This window comes from Pimephales promelas, chromosome 22, assembly GCF_988280905.1.
Source record: "Pimephales promelas chromosome 22, fPimPro1.hap1.1, whole genome shotgun sequence".
NCBI classification, from domain to species: domain Eukaryota; kingdom Metazoa; phylum Chordata; class Actinopteri; order Cypriniformes; family Leuciscidae; genus Pimephales; species Pimephales promelas.
Genome location: NC_142790.1, coordinates 7,949,371 through 7,969,674, shown reverse-complemented (window position 1 = coordinate 7,969,674; position 20,304 = coordinate 7,949,371). Strand labels below are relative to the sequence as shown.

The following is a 20,304-nucleotide window of genomic DNA, read 5'->3' as shown; positions in this document are numbered from 1 at the left end:
GAAACAAAAAAATAATATGAAACAAATTCTCACCTCTCAGTTTCTGGTCGATTTTATTATGAAATTCAAACAATAAATACCGTTTTGGCACTTGTAAATGTGACACAAATCGCTGTAGTGCCTCAGATCAAGCGTCACATGAACTGATCATCTACTCTTTAATTAATATTAAATAAACACAAATGAACAATGGAAATGTTGAAAGATACAGTAAAACTTACCAAAATGTATATGCCTCATACATACTGTAAAATCGATCAATCAGTGTTTTTCAACTGCAGAAAGAGGTCAATAAAACAGCTGGAGAACAAGAACACATTATGGTACATTTACCTCAGGAAAGCATGTAATGACAATAGCACATTAGTTGGGTAGAAAAAATAGCCGTAAAGAGGAGTATTTTGCTAAATATGTGAACCATTTTACATATTTATTATATTTTTACTTGTGGTGAAGGTGATTTTTTTTTAGAAAAATTAACATACCTAATAATCCAAATGAACAAAAATGTACAGTAATTGAACTGAAATAGATAAATTTGTGTCCAGCTATAATAAAAATGTTAGCCTACCAGTCATTGTACCATGCAGACATTGTAACATGTCGTCACTAAACTTAATAAAATTCAGTTTAGAGACTAAATGTTTTGACAAGGTTTTTAATCTATTTTTACCCCCCCCCCCCCCCCCTTCAATAATTCTCACTCCAAGTCAGCCCTGACTCATGATTTCCGATCAAATAAATTCAGCCTTTGTTGAGCATAAGAGACTTCTTTCAAAAGCATTAAACCCTAAACTTTTGAACAATTGTGTATCAATCTTGCATTTTTTCTAATAACACAATATATTTGTAAAATAAGTAACAAGTGGCCGTTTGTCTTACCTTCTTAAACAAGTTAAGAATGAGTGTGTAAAGTTACCACTAAAAAAGTACTGTATTTTGAAATGGCAGCAATCAATATATAGCTCTGAGGGGTATCAATTCAGTGCAGTTCATGTCAGGTTTGTCTTTGCCAGTGCTAAGGGCGATTGATTTTTTTTTTTTTTTGCAGTGTGAAAGCTACTATTGCAAATATTGATTTTGTAGTAAAGTGTCATGATTGGAGATAAATAATCATTGTTGGTTATTTTGCCACGGTTATCATAAAAGATTCATCACAAAAGTGTGTGTGTGCGTGTGTGTGTGTGCGTGTGTGCGTGTGTGTGTGTGTGTGTGTGTGTGTGTGTTTGTGCATGTGTGTGCGGGTTTGTTTAGTTTGGGTGATAGGGGCCATACTCCTTCATTGCACTGATAAGGCATGAGTATGTTTTTGTTTCTTTAGTTTGCTGATGTTTCCACATTTTAAAGACACACACCTTGAGGGTGCTGTCACTCACATGATTTGCATGCCTGAACACACCTCTTCTACCAGTATGCTGTAGCATGGGTATGGGAGTGTGTGTTAGGGGAGGAAGTATGAACATGTCTTGTGATTGAAGACATGCAAAATGGCCCGTAGTGCCTATGAGAAAACACGGCAAGCAGTTGACTCAGACATTCCAAAAGCAAAACACATCTTCGTTAATAAGTGAACTTGAACGGATCTGGTGAAATTCAAAACTGGTGCAATCGTTCATCTTGAAAAGCACTGCAAAGTCACGTGACATTCAGAGATTAGTAGACATCATTTAGTGTGACTTTATAATCTTAAAATCCTATTGCAATTATAACTTTTAACTACATGTCCAGCCCATTCTTACTCCCAAGGCGTCACCTAACTGACGCCTTGGGAAGCATTTGGACATGCTTCAATATCTGACGCTTTAGGCGCCCTTTAGTGTCAGTTAGATGACGCCCTAGGATCGCGTGTACCCTACCCCCACCCCACACCTAAACCTAACCGCGTCCTCTAACTGACGCTTTCCTTTAGTGTCAGTTAGATGACGCCCTAGGATCGCGTGTACCCTACCCCCACCCCACACCTAAACCTAACCGCGTCCTCTAACTCAGCGGTTCTCAAACTGGGGGCCGTGGCCCCCTGGGGGGCCACTAGATGGCGCTAGGGGGGCCGCAAAGAAATTCTAGAATATGAAATTATTTAAAAAAATTATTTTACCTGTATGTAAGTTTGGATTGTCCTATGTGAAATCTGCATTGCATGATTTCTTTTATATTGTAAAACTTGTATACAATTGTATGTCTTCTATATTGAAAAAGTATTTCTTTAAGTAGAGTAGAATTTTTTTTTTGTTTCTTGCTGAAAAAACAGATTGCTGTTCAAATTTGCAAACCAAACTTGAGCCACTGTCATTTACTACCTTAAAATGTAAGAAGTTTAATGCACTTTTTTTACAATCAGCAAATTAATTTTTCAGTGTTTATCTTTTACTATGAACATCACAAATGTTCAGTATTCAATACTTTTGTTGCACTTTTCAGACAATAGTACTGTTAACTGTCAAAACCATTTTTTATAAAAAAAAATGTTATATTTAATGAAATGTACAATTTAACTAATTTTGTATATTCAAAGACATAAAGCTAAAAACAGAACTGTTGTTCCAGCATTGTACAAATTCATTTGTTTTTGGTACAATCTAAAATTTGTAAGTAAAATTGTACGTTTGAGGATGTTTTCGTTATGAGTTTTCTTTTGAGGGGCCACAAAAGGATTCACCCTACACAAGGGGGCCTCCTTCTGAAAAAGTTTGAGAACCACTGCTCTAACTGACGCTTTCCTTTAGCGTCAGTTAGATGACGCCGTAGGATCGCGTCATGTAAGTGACGCTAAAGGGCGCCTAAAACGTCAAATATTGAAGCATGGTCAAAGGTGACGCCTTGGGGTGAGAATGCGTTGACATGTCAACTAACGCTCATTAGAATAGTCGACTGTTAGGTCTAAATACTCTAATGACTACTTGACATGTACTTGCAATGTTACTTATAATCAGTAATAATAATACAGCGAGGGAGAGGAACCACATGAAACTATCCAACTACATCTTTTTTTTTTTTCTAACAGGGTAAAAGTTTAGCTGGCTAATCAAGTCAAGTCAAGTCACCTTTATTTATATTGCTCGTTTTACAATACAGATTGTATCAAAGCAGCTTCACAGTGATAACATGAAAATAATACAACAACGTTTTTTTTTTTCTAGAAGAAAATTGCATCGACATCCGCCTTAAGTAAGGCAGATCAATAATATTGTTGAATGTTAAATGTCCCCAACTAAGCAAGCCAAAAGTCAAGGCAACAGTGGCAAGGAACCAAAACTCCATCAGGTGACAGAATGAAAAAAAAAAAAAAAAAAAAAAAAAACCTTGGGAGAAACCAGACTCAGTCGGAGGGCCAGTTTTCCTCTGGCCAAGGAAGGAACTGTGTATGATTCGGGTAGCATTACAAGTCAGATTGGATCGGAACATTTAGAGTATTTATCCATTTCCATCTGATTGGAAGTTGAAGTAATGCGAAGTAAAAACCACTTCAGGACTGCGTTGTTGTCATGACCAGCTGCTGGTCCTTCATCAGATCTGGATACAGCCTGGATCTGGCAGACTGCGGTAAACCTCGGGATAAACAGAGAGACTAATATTAGTGTAGACACCATCCTTCTTACGATGTACCAAGTACATCAGGATTTACGGTATTTGTTCCCGGTTCCGGTTGAGCTATTCTAAACTATGCAGTAGAACATTTAAATTGTAGAAGTCTATAATGTGTTATGTGTATGCTAGGCCAAAGAGATGTGTTTTTAGTCTAGATTTGAACTGACAAAGTGTGTCTGCTTTCCGGACAATGTTAGGAAGATTGTTCCAGAGTTTTGTTGCTAAATAGGAAAATAATCTACTGCCAGCAATCGATTTTGATATTCTAGGTCTTTATCAAAAGGCTTGAACTTTGAGATCGTAATAGACGGGAAGGACTATAATGCGTTAAGAGCTTGTTCAATTACTGGGGAGCTAAACACTGAGCCCTGAGCCGCACTCTTTTATGTCTTGTCGTGCTTGAATGGTTTAAAAGCATTTCCATGAGTGTGATCATATAATGTAACGCTAGCTAAAGGATGATTGAAAAACGGATGCAACGCAGCATAATTGCATTAAATATTAGAATGTGTCAAACTGGGGAAAAAAAATCATCGCATGCATTAATGAGTTGATTTTGACAGTCATCATTTTAATATTTTCAGTTTTGATTTTATTTAATCAAATAATTTAATTTAATTTGATTTGGTAACACTTTATAATAACTGCACTCTATTAATCATTAGTTAAGCATGAGTAAACAGTTAATACATCATTATTAAAACATTAATAGACATTATTATGCAGTTTATAAATATAGCTATACATGCTTTTTTCTTGATTTATAAGCATATCTATAATGTGTTTAATGATTGTATTTTCATACTTTGTTAATGATAAATTAATAATTTCTAAATGAAGTATAATATTATTTGCAAACCAGTTGTTTAAGAGTTGTCATTCATTCATAAGACCACTTAGAAAGTGTAAGTAAATCTAGTAAATACAGGTAGTTATAAAGCATTTAGTAGTGGTCAGTTAACTATTTTTGTGAGCTAATCTAAAGTGAGGACTATTCATGCCTTGTAAAGCATTTATAAAGGCGATTTAAAGACTCGTCAATCTTCTAAACAGTAAAATGTAACAAACACAACGCATTGATACAGAACATAGAAATATTTAACAGCCTTTAAAAATGCTTTACAAGGCATGACTAGTCCTCACTTTAGATTAGGTCACAAAAATAGTTAACTGACCACTACTAAATGCTTTATAACTACCCAAATAATCCTTAATTACAGCATTAATACATGTTAATAAAGCATTTATTAACACATTAAGTAACCATCACTATATGTCTGAATAATAAGATGTATGAATGTACATTTAAATAGTTTATTAATCATTTACTTACTCGCTCTAAGTAATCGTATGAACCACGGACAACTCTTAAATAACTGGTTTATAAAAAATGCAATTATACATTTAGAAATGATAAATTGATCATTAATAAAGGATGAAAATACAATTATTAAACAAATTATGGATATTCTTTTAAATCAAGAGGAAAGCATTTATAGCTGTATTTATGAACTGCTTATTAATGTCTATTAATGCTTTATGAATGATGAAGTAATGGTTTACTCATGCTTAACTAATGATTATTAGCGTGTAGTTATTATAAAGTGTTACCTTTGATTTTTATTTAATGTTTTATTAATTTTGTGCTTTTTTTCTATTTAGATTTCTAATCTAATTAGCTATCTAATATTTTAATTCAGCTTAATTTCAATCAACGAAAACAATTTTAATAGTGTTAGTTTTTGTTGATTCCATGTAGATTCAAAGAATCTTTTTTTTTAATTTTTACATTTTTTTTACTGATTATTTGAAATGAAGCTATTAAATCAGATCCAATGCTGTATTGCTTTACAAAATATCCTCCATTAACTTTTAGCTTGCCTAAAACCCTTCAGAATTTTAATGAAGGATTTGAAGACACTTTAAGAAAGAGTTTTGTTGGTTCTGCTTTAGTTCTTCATTTTAAGATACAGGCCAATCTCTTTCATTAGTGGCTGGTGAAGTAGACTCCTGAGGTCAACAGGAGAAAATTCAGAGTGGACAAGCTTTAGACTGTAATTGGGTCCATCTGGGCCTTCAGAGAGGTCACTTGAAATCAAAGTTCTCTACAGAACTTGTGTGTATGTGTGTCAAGTATGTTTGCAAGAGTCAGTAATTGTTATTTTACAGTAATTAGGCCAAACATTTTTAGATTTTTCAGCAATAGTGAGGATTATCTTCTTCATTTTATTTTATTCTTTCTTAAAGCTGCAGTATGTAGCTTTTTTTGGGTTAAAAATTATCCAAAATACATATTTGAGAAAATACATAACCAGCCAATGTTCAAAACTATCTGCTTGCCTTAGCTCGATTCAAAGCGGTAAGCTTGTAATAATGTTTTTAATTCCAGTGGTACTGGCGGATTTCCACGGGAGATTCGAGCATGTCTTTGCGTCATTACATCACATCTGTACACATACAGAAGGAGTCTCATCTAGTATAAGCTACATTGCGTGTGAGGATGTTGGAGGTGGATATTTAAAGCCGTTTCTTACTGCACTTGATATAATTAAACTTATCAATTTGATGGCAGATCCAAAACTACAATCAAACAACAATCACCAGTGACAACTAGAGATTCACCCGCTGTAAAATGCAAAAGATTTTGTTCGGACTTAGGAGTGGTTGCAGAAAAAAACGCAACTGCAAACTGTAAATATCCAACGCACATGGCACCCTTTAACGTGAAATGAGACTCAGATATATTTGGGCAGAAGGCGCCCCCTAGTGGTCTAACCCTTACCCTACACCATACCTAAACTTAACCATTAACCGAAGCGTCTCATTAGACGTTAAAGGGTGCCATGTGCGTTGGATATTTACGCTTTTGCAAAAGCGTCCTATATGGCGCTTTGGGATGAGAACGCGTTGTATTTACTGCAATGTCAGAACCAAAACAAATGGTGGATGTTTCTTACTAGTTCAGATGACATTTTCCTGTGAAAATTCTTATGTTGGTCATACTTCCAAAAATAAACAAAATCTGTGATTCTGAATGACAGTATCCACACCCAGGAAAACTCGATGACTGACAGCCTCACAGTCTCCTCAAACATTGTGTTCATCCACGTTGTGCCGTGTCGAGGGTGTTGAAGTACAACTCACGTAAAGTTGATAATTCGGTGAATGACTGCAGCTTTAAAGCCCCTTATTCCTTAAATTAATACAGAAGAAACAACATTTGTTTGGTTTTCCTCATACTCATAAGTCATGCAAACCCACATTGACAGTCCTGTTTGAAGAAAACTAAAACAATAATGGTTGAATAGGGGCTGTTTAAGACAACAACAAAATCCTCAGCAGACTGAGTGACACTCACCATCTCAAGAAAATATGGCACGGCATTGTGGGTAGCGGTAAGAATTCCTGGCCATCTCTGTCTGATTAAAATGTGATGTGTTGAAAGCTGGCTTTGATCTTAGGAAATGTCTGCGAGGGAGAAGTTGGAATTTAGCTTGGGCTTTTTCCCTCCCGCTCACTCTGTGATTTGGCCCTGCAGATGGAGGCCGATAGATAGTGTCACCATTCATTTCCTGCTCAAGCTCCTACACCATTCTGTGCAGACATTAGACCTGGAGCAGGGATCCAGAAAGAATAGATCACATGCCGAGCTTTTGTGGCTTGTGCTGAGCTTGTGCTGTTTTCTTCTATGCTTCATTCTAAATGTATGCATGTGCTTTGGTTTGTACATGCACAGTTAACATGACATTTTGCAAATAAACCCAAAGACTTGGAACATCCCACCCCACTGAATGGTGGAAGAATACACCATCTGAAAAAGACTCCTAAGGTGCTTAAATGCTTTTCTTCGTCTCTGATTCCAGGCCTCCTGCATTGGCAGCCAGCCCAGCATTTCCTGATATCTCCCTTATCCGGATCTCCCCGCACCGAAACCCTTCAGTGGGGGCGGAGTCGCCCTTTAACCCTCCACATCCATACATTAACCCCTACATGGACTACATCCGCTCACTGCACACCAGTCCCTCTCTGTCCATGATCTCTGCGGCAAGGGGCCTCAGTCCCGCAGATGGTGAGTACCTCAGAGACCAGTTCTGGGGCCACTAAAAGTCTTCTAATGTCAGTCTATTGTGAGCAGATCTATCTATCTATCTATCTATCTATCTATCTATCTATCTATCTATCTATCTATCTATCTATCTATCTATCTATCATCTGTCTGTCTGTCTGTCTTTTAATCTGGTAAAGTCTGGGATGTGGCAAACATATGGCAAACATATAATTCTTATCTTCTCTCTGGAGGCAGAGACCATAGTTTGATCATTGGAAAGGGTCACTCTCTATGTTCTTTGTCTCATGTTAGAAAACCTCTGGAGGAACATTCAGCATGTCAGGCAGAGACTAGCGATCACATCCCGAGTTAAGAGGGGGGTGAAGTTCAAGGCCATGGTTGAGGGCGGAGGGCACAAGAAGGGAGGGAAGTATGAGAAGTGGGAATGGTTTAGAGGATGGACTCCAGAGGACTTCAGGGAGCCATTTTTGTTCTTTTGCGTGAAGGCGGACTGGGAAATTCATTACAGGGTCAGCAAGAGCCTGCTGTTTTTAAAGAGTCTCTGCAGTATACTGGCCTCTTGGCCTTCTCCTCAGGCATGGAGTTTTAATTGAAGCCTGAAGCTCAAATACCAAAGGGGGCCTCTCTGAGGCCACAGATAATCATGGCTGTATTGAACTGTGGTGCCATCTCACGTCAGCCAGGTCTTGCTATGTACCACATGTGTCAAAGGAAGAAATGAAACATTTCCAGATGTATAGTTATTAATGGCTAAATTAAACTTGCTGATGCAGTTTGTTTTGATGTGACCTTTTGTGGTTTGGGTGAAAACTGAAAAGCCATTTGTTTATCTGCCAAAAAATTATTTTTCACCCCAGAAGTTCACAAAAAAAAGTTCACAAAATTTGATTTATTGATTGATTGATCGATTGAGTGATTGATTGATTGTGGATAGCTCTGTAAACAAGCTATGATAGAAGACAAGTTGATGAATTATAATTATTTTATTTCTGTTATAACAGTATTAAAATTCCTATAAATGTATGCAATTAATAATACAGTTCTATGCTTAAAACAACAAAATATGTTTTGGATTCTGATGTCCCTACCTGTCATCTTAACCAGCAAAACTACCTTTATCAATCAACTTCAACTAACAGGTCTTTAAAAAACAAATTGTTAGTCTTTTCATCAAGTACTTTTTAGCCTCCATTAACATAGATACATGGTTTATTTTTCATATTAAACCAGACAGTTGGTTATTTTAAAAAGTTACATAAAATGATTTCTAAAATAAAAATTATTAATAATATTTTGAGTTCTTTATATAACCTCCAATTCATGTTGGTGGCGTAGAATAACTAAACACAGGTGCTATTTTTTTTTGCTCTTTCACTTTATTATTTAGGTTTTTTTTTCTGCTTGCTTTCCAACCCTGTTTTAAACACATTTTCATGTACTCTCCCAGATGCCTACATGGTGCACCAGCAGAATGCCTCCTGGCTCTGGTGGCGCACCATACTGAGGATGCATATTCATCCTTTGAAACTGCCACTCTGATATCCCACAAGCAGAACACGCTCGCTCCAGTCGTTTCCCACCGCCAGTCCTGCAATTCGGTGCCAACATCTCCAATTTAGAAATTTCGCAAAGCTCTTTCTGCACGTGAATGAGGAATCGAAGCACATTATGGCTCAATGCGAGAGCTGAGGCAAAGCAGAACAACAGAGACAATTAAGGAAGCCCCCCAACCCCTCCCTCACTACTTAAGACAAAATACCCACATCGAATTAATTTGGAATTTCTTCTTACATTCACACAACCAATCAGAGATGCATATTCCATGCATTCAGTCTGGGCGTCAGTCGAGCTCTTTTCATCCGCTCTGTTCATTTCTTCTGGGGAAGACAGGAATTAGCCAAACACTTTGTGCAGCTAAACTGATTTTGTATTTGCATTGAGAACCACTGTGTCAGTCTTTCTCTTATTCTCCTTCCTTTTATGTGTGTGTTTGTGTGTTATTTTAAGCATGTTGCCAAAAGTTTATTTTTAGGATCAATTTCTAGGACCTGTATCACTCTGTAGCTAAAGATTGGAAGGAAGATAGAGGGAACACATGAAAGAGAGAAAGAAAAAAAAGCAGTTTAAAGGTTTGCATATACAATTTGGTGCTATTTTTTAGTCAAAAAAATACATTTAGTTAATTAGTCACCCTCATGTACTTTCAAACTCAAGATTTTCTTTTAAACATAAAAGAACTTAAAAAATAATTTTAGCATGTTAATGAATTTTTTAATGTATTTAGTCTTAGCAGACTAGATTTGATACACTGCTGCTGTATGGATGTGCTACTGCTAATATAGATACAGAAACTCTCCTGTGAGCATTTAAGACTTGCTGATGCTGCATAACTAGACATGCATAAAATCGCTGCAAAAGATGCTTTCCAACTAGTTTTATTGTAGTTTTTGTCCGACTCCATTGACTTGACTTGGTACTAAAGATGTTTCATTAACAAAGTTCGGGAAGAGCATCAAATGATCTACCCAGTCAATTCAATTGGAGGCCTATATATACTGCCGACTCACCTATTTTCTTTGACAGTCTTTTCTACATCCCTCCGCGACCCTGACTCCTCACTTTAGGCTATAGTTCCTATCCCAGCCAGGGATGTTGGGGAGTACTCTGGGTTCGGCCAAATACACATACTATTTTACTCTAATTGTAAGTGTGCAATGCACATGGCACCCTTTAGCGTCAATATAACACGCACAGAGTATGATAGGTTTAGGTCTGGGGTAGGGTTAGGGTTAGACCACTAGGAGGCGCCTTCTGCCCCATATATATCTGCGTCTCATATTGATGCTAAAGGGTGCCATGTGCGTTGGATGTCTACGCTTTTGCAAAAGCGTCATATATGACCCCTTGGGATGAGAACTGGTTGCTATTTGTGTGAAATATATATAGCGGACCCATAATCAGTGCATTGCCTCGGCAAACGTGCGGTCTGAGCCATTAGATACTTTATTGACAAGAGAACCTACAGTATGTCTTCAGCCCATTTTGAAGAATCATCTTAAACAGCGGACCGGACCCGTCTCCCACTCCTCAGCCAGACCGGCTTGCGATATGTGAGACGAGCAAGAAGCACTTTAATGGAAAACAACTGACAGTGCTCACACTCGCCATGCTCAAACGCAAGTGCTCAAAGCAGAATTCATGCGTATCATAACCAGGGATGGTCTGTGAACAGGGAGGAATGCATCTTCTGATTGTTTGCGACATGATGACAAATTTCTTCACACTGACAGCTGGAACGCTAACTCGTAACAAAGTGGACAGATAGAAAGTGTAGCACACACACAATACGGTTCTCTGAAGACAAAGAAAACCTGAAAGCACAACATCTATTTACAGCCTCTCATGAGCGTGCATTCCAATGCTGTCATCGTCGGAGGTTATTTAAAGTTTTTGGCATATTTGCCACACATACTTCACAACCGGTAAAATAAAGATATTTTCATCTAGCACTAAACTCAGCGCAGCATTGAGAGTAAATGTTGATTGGGAACAGGCAATGTTTGAAATATGTAAAATGCTGAAATGCTGCCCCATTACGGTTTGTGTTAAGCCATTTATTAGTCTGGTTGTTTGATGAGAAAGAGATGAAATGTACCGTAGTTGCAATAAACGCTTTAAGAATCCTTACAAGTGTAGCCATCGAAAACCAATTATCCGAAGATACACGGATAATTTATTTATTATTATTTTTTTACCATTTAAAGTAACAGTTTCAATTTGGATATACTTGTATTTTAAAATGTCATTTATTGCTGTAATGGTGATCCATTCCTTACGGTGCGTGTCCACTGGCACGGAGCGAGCATTTTCAATTAATTCCTATGGAAGTCGAGCTTCACGCTCGCGTAGTGCATTTTGGGATTGACAGCGGACCGGTGAAAGCGCTGAGAGCGTCAAAAGGTTGGGCAGTTCTCGACTTTATGCAAATATCAAGTGAAAAATGCGGTCGGAAGCCAATTGATGTGCGGTTTGGGATGTGACGTCTGTTTTGAGATTTTTCAAATATGCAAATTGTGCCGGAGTTTATGCTGGATTTAGTGCGTAAATAATTTTGTTTACAAATTAGACGCTTTGCAGTTGTTATATGTTAAATAATTCATTTTGTATGTGTTCTTTGTGATTATACTGGCTGGGTTTATAAAAGTTTATAAAATTGACAGTTTATAAAAGTTTATAAAATCTTTGCTTGGGTCATTTATGTAAACAAAGCTTGTCTATTTCCGAATGTAATTGTGTGCATCTCTGATGATTATACTGTGTGTATAGACCTTATGTAGCCCCGCCCCTTTTCAGTGCTACGCTTGTGGTCTTTTGAATTCCGGTCTGTATTTTCACAGCGATCTTGCATAGGTATGAATGAACTGCTCGTAAAAAATTTCCCGGTTGACATTTGTTAAGGCATCTGCATTACAATGCTTATTATAAACATTACAATGCTCATGATAACTTTTGTTAACTCCACAATAAGTAAATCCACTTCACCAGCTAATTACTCCTCGACAGCGATGCCATAATAATATACAGAGCGACTGCAAAAACGGAAGTTCAAAGACAATATTCTAAAGATGAGCAGAGTTTTGCTGCTGTAGTGGACACGCACCATTTCGTGCGTAAAAAATTCCTGCGGCGCGAATGAGGTGTAGAGCACGGTGCGTCTGCCGCCCGAGTTGAAAAATCTGAACTTTGGTGTCAATTCACGCCACATTAAAGCTACACTGTGTGATTTTTACCCCCATCTAGCGGTGAAAAGGTATATGACCATCCAGTGAAAATTAGTTTATGTTCCTCTCAATTCCGATTTCATTTTAACTCCTACGGTGGCCAATGTAGTCCAAGATTAACATGGCTTCCAGTTCGACATCGTCCATGAGTGTTAACTCAAACGTAAACGCGAAAGGCGAAGCTTGAATTAACGGGTATGTCCCTCTTTGGCTAATGTACTTTCAAGATGGAGGGGCAACATGGCGACCGACATTAGAACCCCTTACCCGTATGTATTTTCAATGGCATATTATACACTCACGAGAATACTTTATTACTTGAACAAAGTAAATATACATTAATGAGTAGGGTTGGGAACCGAGAACCGGTTCTTTTCCAGAACCGGTTGTGTTTTTGAAAAAATACCGGAACCGTGCAAAATTCCTAAGTTTCGGTTCCGAAAACGGTTCTGATGCCGATGCGATATCATCATGTGGGCGAAGTGCTGGGACGCCGTCTTATTCCTAAATGACAAAAACTTCACCACTGAAGTTGCGATTTGCTCTCACACGCGCTGCATTTGTCACACACAGACACACGCACGCTGCGCGCGCCGACCGCAGAGTCACTCTCTAGCCTACATTCAAATCTGTTTGCGCTGAGAGAGAGAGAGCAGTTGTCGATATGAAACTGCTTTACAATCACACAGTCTCAATATTTATTTGTTTCACATATTCAAATGATTTCCGTTACAGAATTAGTGAGATTATAGTTTGAGTAAACATTGACGGTAGTGGTCAAAACAGATGCAGTCTGTATATTTTTTTGTGTTCAGATTTTACAAAATATATACAATGAGCGAGTGCATCATAATGTTTTTTTTTTTCAAACCGTGTTTTTGTCTTATCTTGAATCACTACGTAAAGCCTTAAATAAGCGTTAATACTCGGACTTCTTTAGACTGGCCGGCGGATCGCAGCTGCTGCGGAGTAGCCCAATGCCTGCGTGACTCGTCATGGACATAAACAGAGAGAAGTAGCTCCTGCAACAATGTTCTTCCGCAAGACGCATTTCTGTTTATTAACTGCTAGAGCGCCGATTTATCCAGTAATGAAATAAGTAAAGTCTTAATGAATCAATCATTCAAACCGTTTTAAAAAATAATCTGTTCTACACACATATGTGTCCAGCCTAATGTGTCCAGCCTCTCACGGGGATTTCGGATGCCCCAACGCCTGTGATGAGACGACTCAACGCCTGTGATGAGACGACTCAACGCCTGCGATATGTTATGGCGCCGTTTGATTCATAAAAAATATTTATATTTAATATTTATATTTAAACAATATGAATGTAAGCCAGAGGAGAACTGGCCCCCGACTGAGCCTGGGTTCTCCCAAGGTTTTTTCTCCATCCAATCTGATGGAGTTTGGTTCCTTGCCACTGTCGCCTTGCTTTTGGCTTGCTTTGAGCTTGCTCAGTTGGGGTTATTTAGTGTTTAGCAATGTTGTTGATCTGTGTTGTGCTACTTACATGTTATCACTGTGAAGCTGCTTTGATACAATCTGTATTGTGAAAAGCGCTATATAAATAAATGTGACTTGACTTGACACATATGTGTGTTAAAGCATATTCTACTCCTTCTGAGAGGGTATTCTTCACTGTTGGAGATACAATAAAGGAGAGGTCTAAATTATTATAGAGAATGCAGAATTTTTCCTTTATATATATACCCTATATATATATATATATATATATATAATTTTTTTTTTTGCAAAGATTGCTTAATAATATTTTGAGTTTGTTTACATTACCAGTCTGTTAAACTAATTTGTCAAGTACTATAAGAAATAAACACAAAAAGGATTGTGGAATTTTCTCTTACTAATATTTTAATTGAATGGGAACCGGAACCGGAACCGGAATCGTTTGGCGGAACCGGAATCGGAACCGGAACCGGACAATTTCTCACGATTCCCAACTCTATTAATGAGCACGTATATTTTTGAAAGAACTAAGTGTTTTTAGCTAAGAATCAACTAAAAGAGTTACACAGTGCAGCTTTAACCAATCAGGAGCCTGCTACTTGCTCACATGATGAGGAATCTAGGATGCCTCAAAAAATTATTTTATAATATGACTAAATGCCTGGTGTAGTTCTAATGCACAACAAAGCAAATATTTTATCACTTTTATTTCATTTTTTTAACTTTATTTCAATATACGAGACATGTTCATTTTGTATTGAATGTTATTTATTCCATATCTAGATTATATGAAATATTATTATATGATGTAAAGACAACCAACATACATGTTAATTAACACAGGACAGGTTAATAACTTTTTGAGGCTGGCTCTATTTATCATCAAAACAAATGACAGATTAGATGGATGAGGGCGAGGGTGATCCTCGCTCCGATGCGGGACAACAGCTCATCAAACTGGGCGCGGGACAGGCGGAAGTACCGCTGACAGCGGCCGTCATCCAGTGCAGCTCCTGGAGCGAGCAAATGGTGAAACTCGCCAAACGGTTCGCCTCTGAAGGGTCCGGTGGACACAAATACGTCAATGATGATCCCCACGCCGCTGTTCTGCTCTCCAGAGAAAATACAGAGCGGTGACTCTCTCGATGAATGCTCGATCAACATAAAAAATATGGCCACCAACGGGTTTCAATTCTGATGCGTCAGTTATACTCGTGATGCGCGAATTAACACAAAGTGGTCACAACTATTCGCGTCCGATGTGAACGCACAGTTAGTGTCACATGAAATTAATTCAGTGTTATTTATTTATTTGTCTTACTCACCTTGCTCTTTTGAATGGTTTTGTATTAATCAAATGACTGATGTGTTTATGTCCTCTCCATTCTTTTTGACCCTCAGCACCCCACACTGGTTTGACCACGGCAGAGTACTACCACCAGATGGCCCTTCTTGCAGGTCACCGCAGCCCCTACGCTGACATCATTCCCTCAGTGGCATCCACAACAGGGGCTGCAAGTAACGCCCTTCACATGGAGTATCTGCAGGCTATGGAAAGTAAGTTTTCCACTTGAGCCCCTTTCACAGAGAGATTCCGGAAAATACATGGATAAAGTGACCTGGGGCTAGCCTGGCATGCCAGACCTACATCAAGATGTTAGGTCTGGAAACTCTTCATTGACAGGGCTCAATCCGAGGGGCGGGATAAACGGTTGTCTTTCAAATTCTCTCTGCACGCAATTGGATAGGGCTAAAGCCAATCAGAGCAACAAAGACGGTGACGTACTCAGCGGAGCAAGTTGATATATTAAACTTTTACCGTATCCAGTCCAGCTGTCAACATTGAACAGTGAAAATAAGGGAGATTTCCCGGAATCCATCCCCAAAAAAAGGGATTTTTTTTTTTAACACGACCCACAAACTTTAAAAATAAAACACTGATCATTAAAAGTCTAAAGAGTTTATAACTATTAAATTATGTTTGAAAAATAATTGAGTTCTATAATTTTTTTTATGATTTAATAGAAATATATGATCAAAAACGGTGGTAATCAAATAAAAGTTTAGCAAACGTTAAAGTGCTGCAAAACAGATTTAGTCAATTAAACCATGGACAAACAATATATATTCCTTAAAGAATGTGTAAATACATTTTAGTGTTGGTGTTTAAACAGCGCTTACTCTTTAAAAAAGGGGAGGAGACCGCAAGAAACTCTGGGTTTACCGAAGAAAACCTGCTCCCGACCAGGTTAGGTTCACAGAGTGTTACCATGATAACTGACTCTGAGTATAAGTTACCTCTCTTTCAGAAACGGGCTTGACTTACTCTGCTTTCTCGGGTTTGATATACCCCCCGAGTGTCCCTCATTTCAGGGTTAACATACTCAGAGTTTTCACTTAACTTCCTTTCTGAAACAGGCCCCTGGGATTTGACCTGGGTTTGTTTGATTTTGGTTCATTTAGGGTGGCCATTTCCATAACACAAAAAGTAGGACACTTTGCGGCATTTAGTGAGGCAAGAATAATTGTATAGGACTCTGGTGTACTCGCAAATATAATACATTTTTGTCCATCATATCGATGGTATCATGATACAGTGTTTCTGAAATAACCTACTCTATTCATTGCTAGACAATGTGACCTACGATGTAGACCTATGTGTAACAGAAGAGACAAAAGAGTGTTTGTTCACAGTATTTGTATTTATTTAAGACATTGTGATGTCTGTTTAAAAAACTGACCACTGAGATGAACCTGTCTTGCACTTGCACAGATGACTGCAGTTGGAGAATGGAGATGTATAGACAGTGGTGGAGGAAGTACTGAATCTCAGTACTTAAGTAAAAGTAGAAATACCCGGATAAATATTTACTTTAGTAAAAGTAGAAGTAACACAATGACAACCATACTTAAGTAAAAAGTAAAAAGTACTTTATTTTAAATGTACTTTAAGTATTAAAAGTAAAAGTACTTGCATAACAGTTTATTATCTTAATGTCTATTTTCTAATGAAACTTGCTACTTGCTACTTAACCGGGCTTTTACCCCCTCATAACTTGAGACAGGGAAGTTTGAGGATTTAATTCATTACTCTCCACATTAAGTGTGATAGGTAAGAATAAAGTGATCAGTTCATAAAGTTATAATAACATAGACCGTTTCCCGGGAGGTACACATAACGTTACTTACAAAAATAAGTTATCAATAAAATAAATTCAGCAAATAAATGTTGTACTAAAATGTAAATGTTTGACAATAAATATATAACAGTAATAGAATAGCTTTACAGTAAACAGTTTTTTTTGTTTGTTTTTTGCAGTACTAGCCTATCTTATATTAATGACGCAAGACCATGTAAACAAACAAAAAAACACAGCCAATGTCCAAAGTTGCAATTAGTTAAGATAACGGACACAGCGCATCAATGATCATCATGTTTGTAGCATGATCCAGGGGATTAAAACGTCCAAAATATATTTCAGGCCTAGTGGAGTTGGTAACTAATAATAGTAGTAAAAGTGTAAACTTGCATACAATGGAAATACTCACTAATGCAAGAAAAAACTACCTAAAAAAACTGTTATCTGAGCTGGTGTCCAGTAACTCCAGTTGGAATTTTCACCCCGATATGGCTGCCGCGCTACCCAAGCGCCATCTAGTGGCCGTTACCAAAAAAGCATCAGAGTTTCGCCTTGGCAGTAAACGAGATTAATTCATGGTGTAATTCTGAACCTCTTGGCTTGCCATAATCCTAACCAAACGAAACATATATTACACACGGTGTGTTTCCTATGCACGTAAAAACTAATTTTCGCGTACGAGTTGCATGATAAACACACTGCGTGCGAGACGCATTTAGTTGATATACTGTATCTATGGCAACCAAACGTCACTGGTGAGACAAACGTGCAACGAATGATTACGTCAGATTACGTTTTGGCAGGGGGAAAACTGATCAGAAAATGTAACGAAAATGTAACAGAAGTTGTAGAAATGTAGCGGAGTACAAAGTATAATAATTGCTGCAAAATGTAACGAAGTAAAAGTAAAAAGTAGGCACTATTTATTGTACTTAAGTAAAGTAAAGATACGTGAAAAATGTACTTAAGTAAAGTAACGAAGTATTTGTACTTCGTTACATTCCACCACTGTGTATAGACCCCTTTTCAGTTGGTAAACATGGTGATTTTTTTGTGGGCGGAGCTAAGGTGGAGGCAGAACAATCCCTCTGGCCGCTTCACTAACGCTAGTTAGCAAGTTAACAAGCTAACAATAGCTTGTTTTTTTTAACAATGACTGGAGAAAATCCGATTTTATTTTAATGTGTAAGATCACTCAGTGTCCAGGACGAAACCAGATTGACCAACCCGTAGCCACCTACATGCTCACTCAATGCATGGATGATCTGACAGGATTAACGTTACGTTACCTCGGTTGAGTGGCCTGACTTCTACAGAAACCGAGATCTACCTTATAGAGAAACCGATCGTAAAGAGAAACTGAGGGCATATAAATCTTTAGATGCCTACAGTATATGTTCCAGTGCAAGACTTGTGTGTACGATCCGCAGTTCTGCTGAGCCAGCACCGAGACGACGACAATACAACAACAACAACAAACTTTATTTATTAAGCACTTTACAACGACCGAAGTAGACCAAAGTGCTGCACACAAGAATAGACAAATATACAAAGACAACAGATCTCATGCAACACCACAAACTACAAAACCATAAAAGCTAAAGTCAACTCCTGGTGTTAAAGGCCAAAGAAAAAAGATACGTTTTTAAAAGAGATTTAAAATGGGTGACTGAAGTGGCCTTTTTTATCGGCTGTGGCAGGTCATTCCACAGTTTTGGAGCAACCACTGTGAACGCACGGTCCCCTCTGAGTTTCCAGTTTGTTTTAGGCACTTGTAGAAGCAGTTTATCAGCTGACCTAAGAGAACGAGTAGGTGTGTGGAGATGTATCAACTCGGAGATATAGGATGGGGCAAGACCATTTAATGATTTAAAAACAAATAAAAGAATTTTAAAATAATCCGGTACCTTACAGGCAACCAGTGAAGCGACGCTAAGATGGGTGTAATGTGTTCGTATTTACGTACTCCTGTTAAGAGACGTGCTGTTGCGTTTTGCACCATTTGGAGACGAGCTAAAGAAGACCCACTAACGCCCACAAATAGTGCGTTATAGTAATCCAGCCGGCTAGTGATAAAGGCATGGATGACTGTCTCAAATTGTCGTTGTTCTACAAAAGGCTTTACTTTGGCCAATTGCCTCAGCTGAAAAAAGCCTGTTTTGACTACTGCTCTGATCTGGCTGTCGAAGTTCAGATCAGCATAAATTTTAACCCCTAGGTTAGTGATAACTGATTTATTGTATTGGGCCAGGGCACCCAACTCAATGGAACGAGTCCCATTAGTACCGCCAAAAATCATCACTTCAGTTTTATTAGCATTAAAACTTAAAAAGTTTATTGCCATCCAGGCTTTAACGTCATCGAGACACTCTAATAACGAACTGACAGAGTCATTCTTTTTAATCGTCATGTACATCTGAATATCATCAGCATAACAGTGAAAAGATATGCCATGTTTCCTAATTACTGAGCCCAGTGGTAGCAAATTCAGTGAAAAGAGAAGGGGACCCAAAATTGAGCCCTTGGAGAGAGAGAGATGCAGAAGAGGACTCAGAATTTCCATCACTGACGCATACCTTCCAGGTATGACCTAAACCATTCAAGCGCTGTGCCTTTTATGCCCACCCAATATTCCAAGCGAGAAATCAAAATTTCATGGTAAAGAGTGACAATGTAAAGAGTGACATTACGGTGCGATTTTAATGATGTGAAGATTTTCTAGAAATAAAAATTCCAGATACAGCATATGAATTTTTCATCAATTCTTGCACCAAACAACACAACAAGATGACATTTAATAATAGCAACAATAATTTAAGCTCCTTATTATGTAGCCGAATCTGTGCTGGTTTGTATTGGCCGCCTCCAGTTTTCACTTTGTTTTGCCGCCAGCTAGCGCCATGATGTAGGTGCAAAAGGGGTCTATAGATTCCGTTATTACGTCTGTTGTAAAAGAAATCGACAGCGCATTAATTTTAAAAGATGAATCTCAAACTACAATCAAGTCATTAGTCAATCGAAAAGATGTTTGCCGTCCTTCCTACGGGATTCTGCAAAAGTTTAATTTATCAGCTGGCTCCGATGGTCGCTAAGAAGATGGGCACAATCTCCTTTGGTCGCATTCATGGAGGACCAAGTTAAAGAAGTAACACTTATTATTTTACTACTTCCAGCGTGTGTGCAGTGCAGTTGAGTAGGCGACTGTTGACAACTATGCGTAGCTGAACATACGTCACTTACTGCATTTCTCTGATTGGTTGTA

The 20,304-nt window shown here is 38.0% G+C and overlaps 1 protein-coding gene across 1 annotated transcript in view; it reads left to right on the top strand.

Annotated features, from left to right (window-relative positions):
- Positions 1-20,304, top strand: part of gli3 (GLI family zinc finger 3) — a 310,179-nt gene that overhangs the window by 245,648 nt on the left and 44,227 nt on the right. The window contains exons 5-6 of the mRNA XM_039666425.2: positions 7,449-7,654; positions 15,304-15,459. Coding sequence (XP_039522359.2) covers positions 7,449-7,654; positions 15,304-15,459 — 362 coding nt within the window. The remainder of the gene's footprint in view (positions 1-7,448; positions 7,655-15,303; positions 15,460-20,304) is intronic.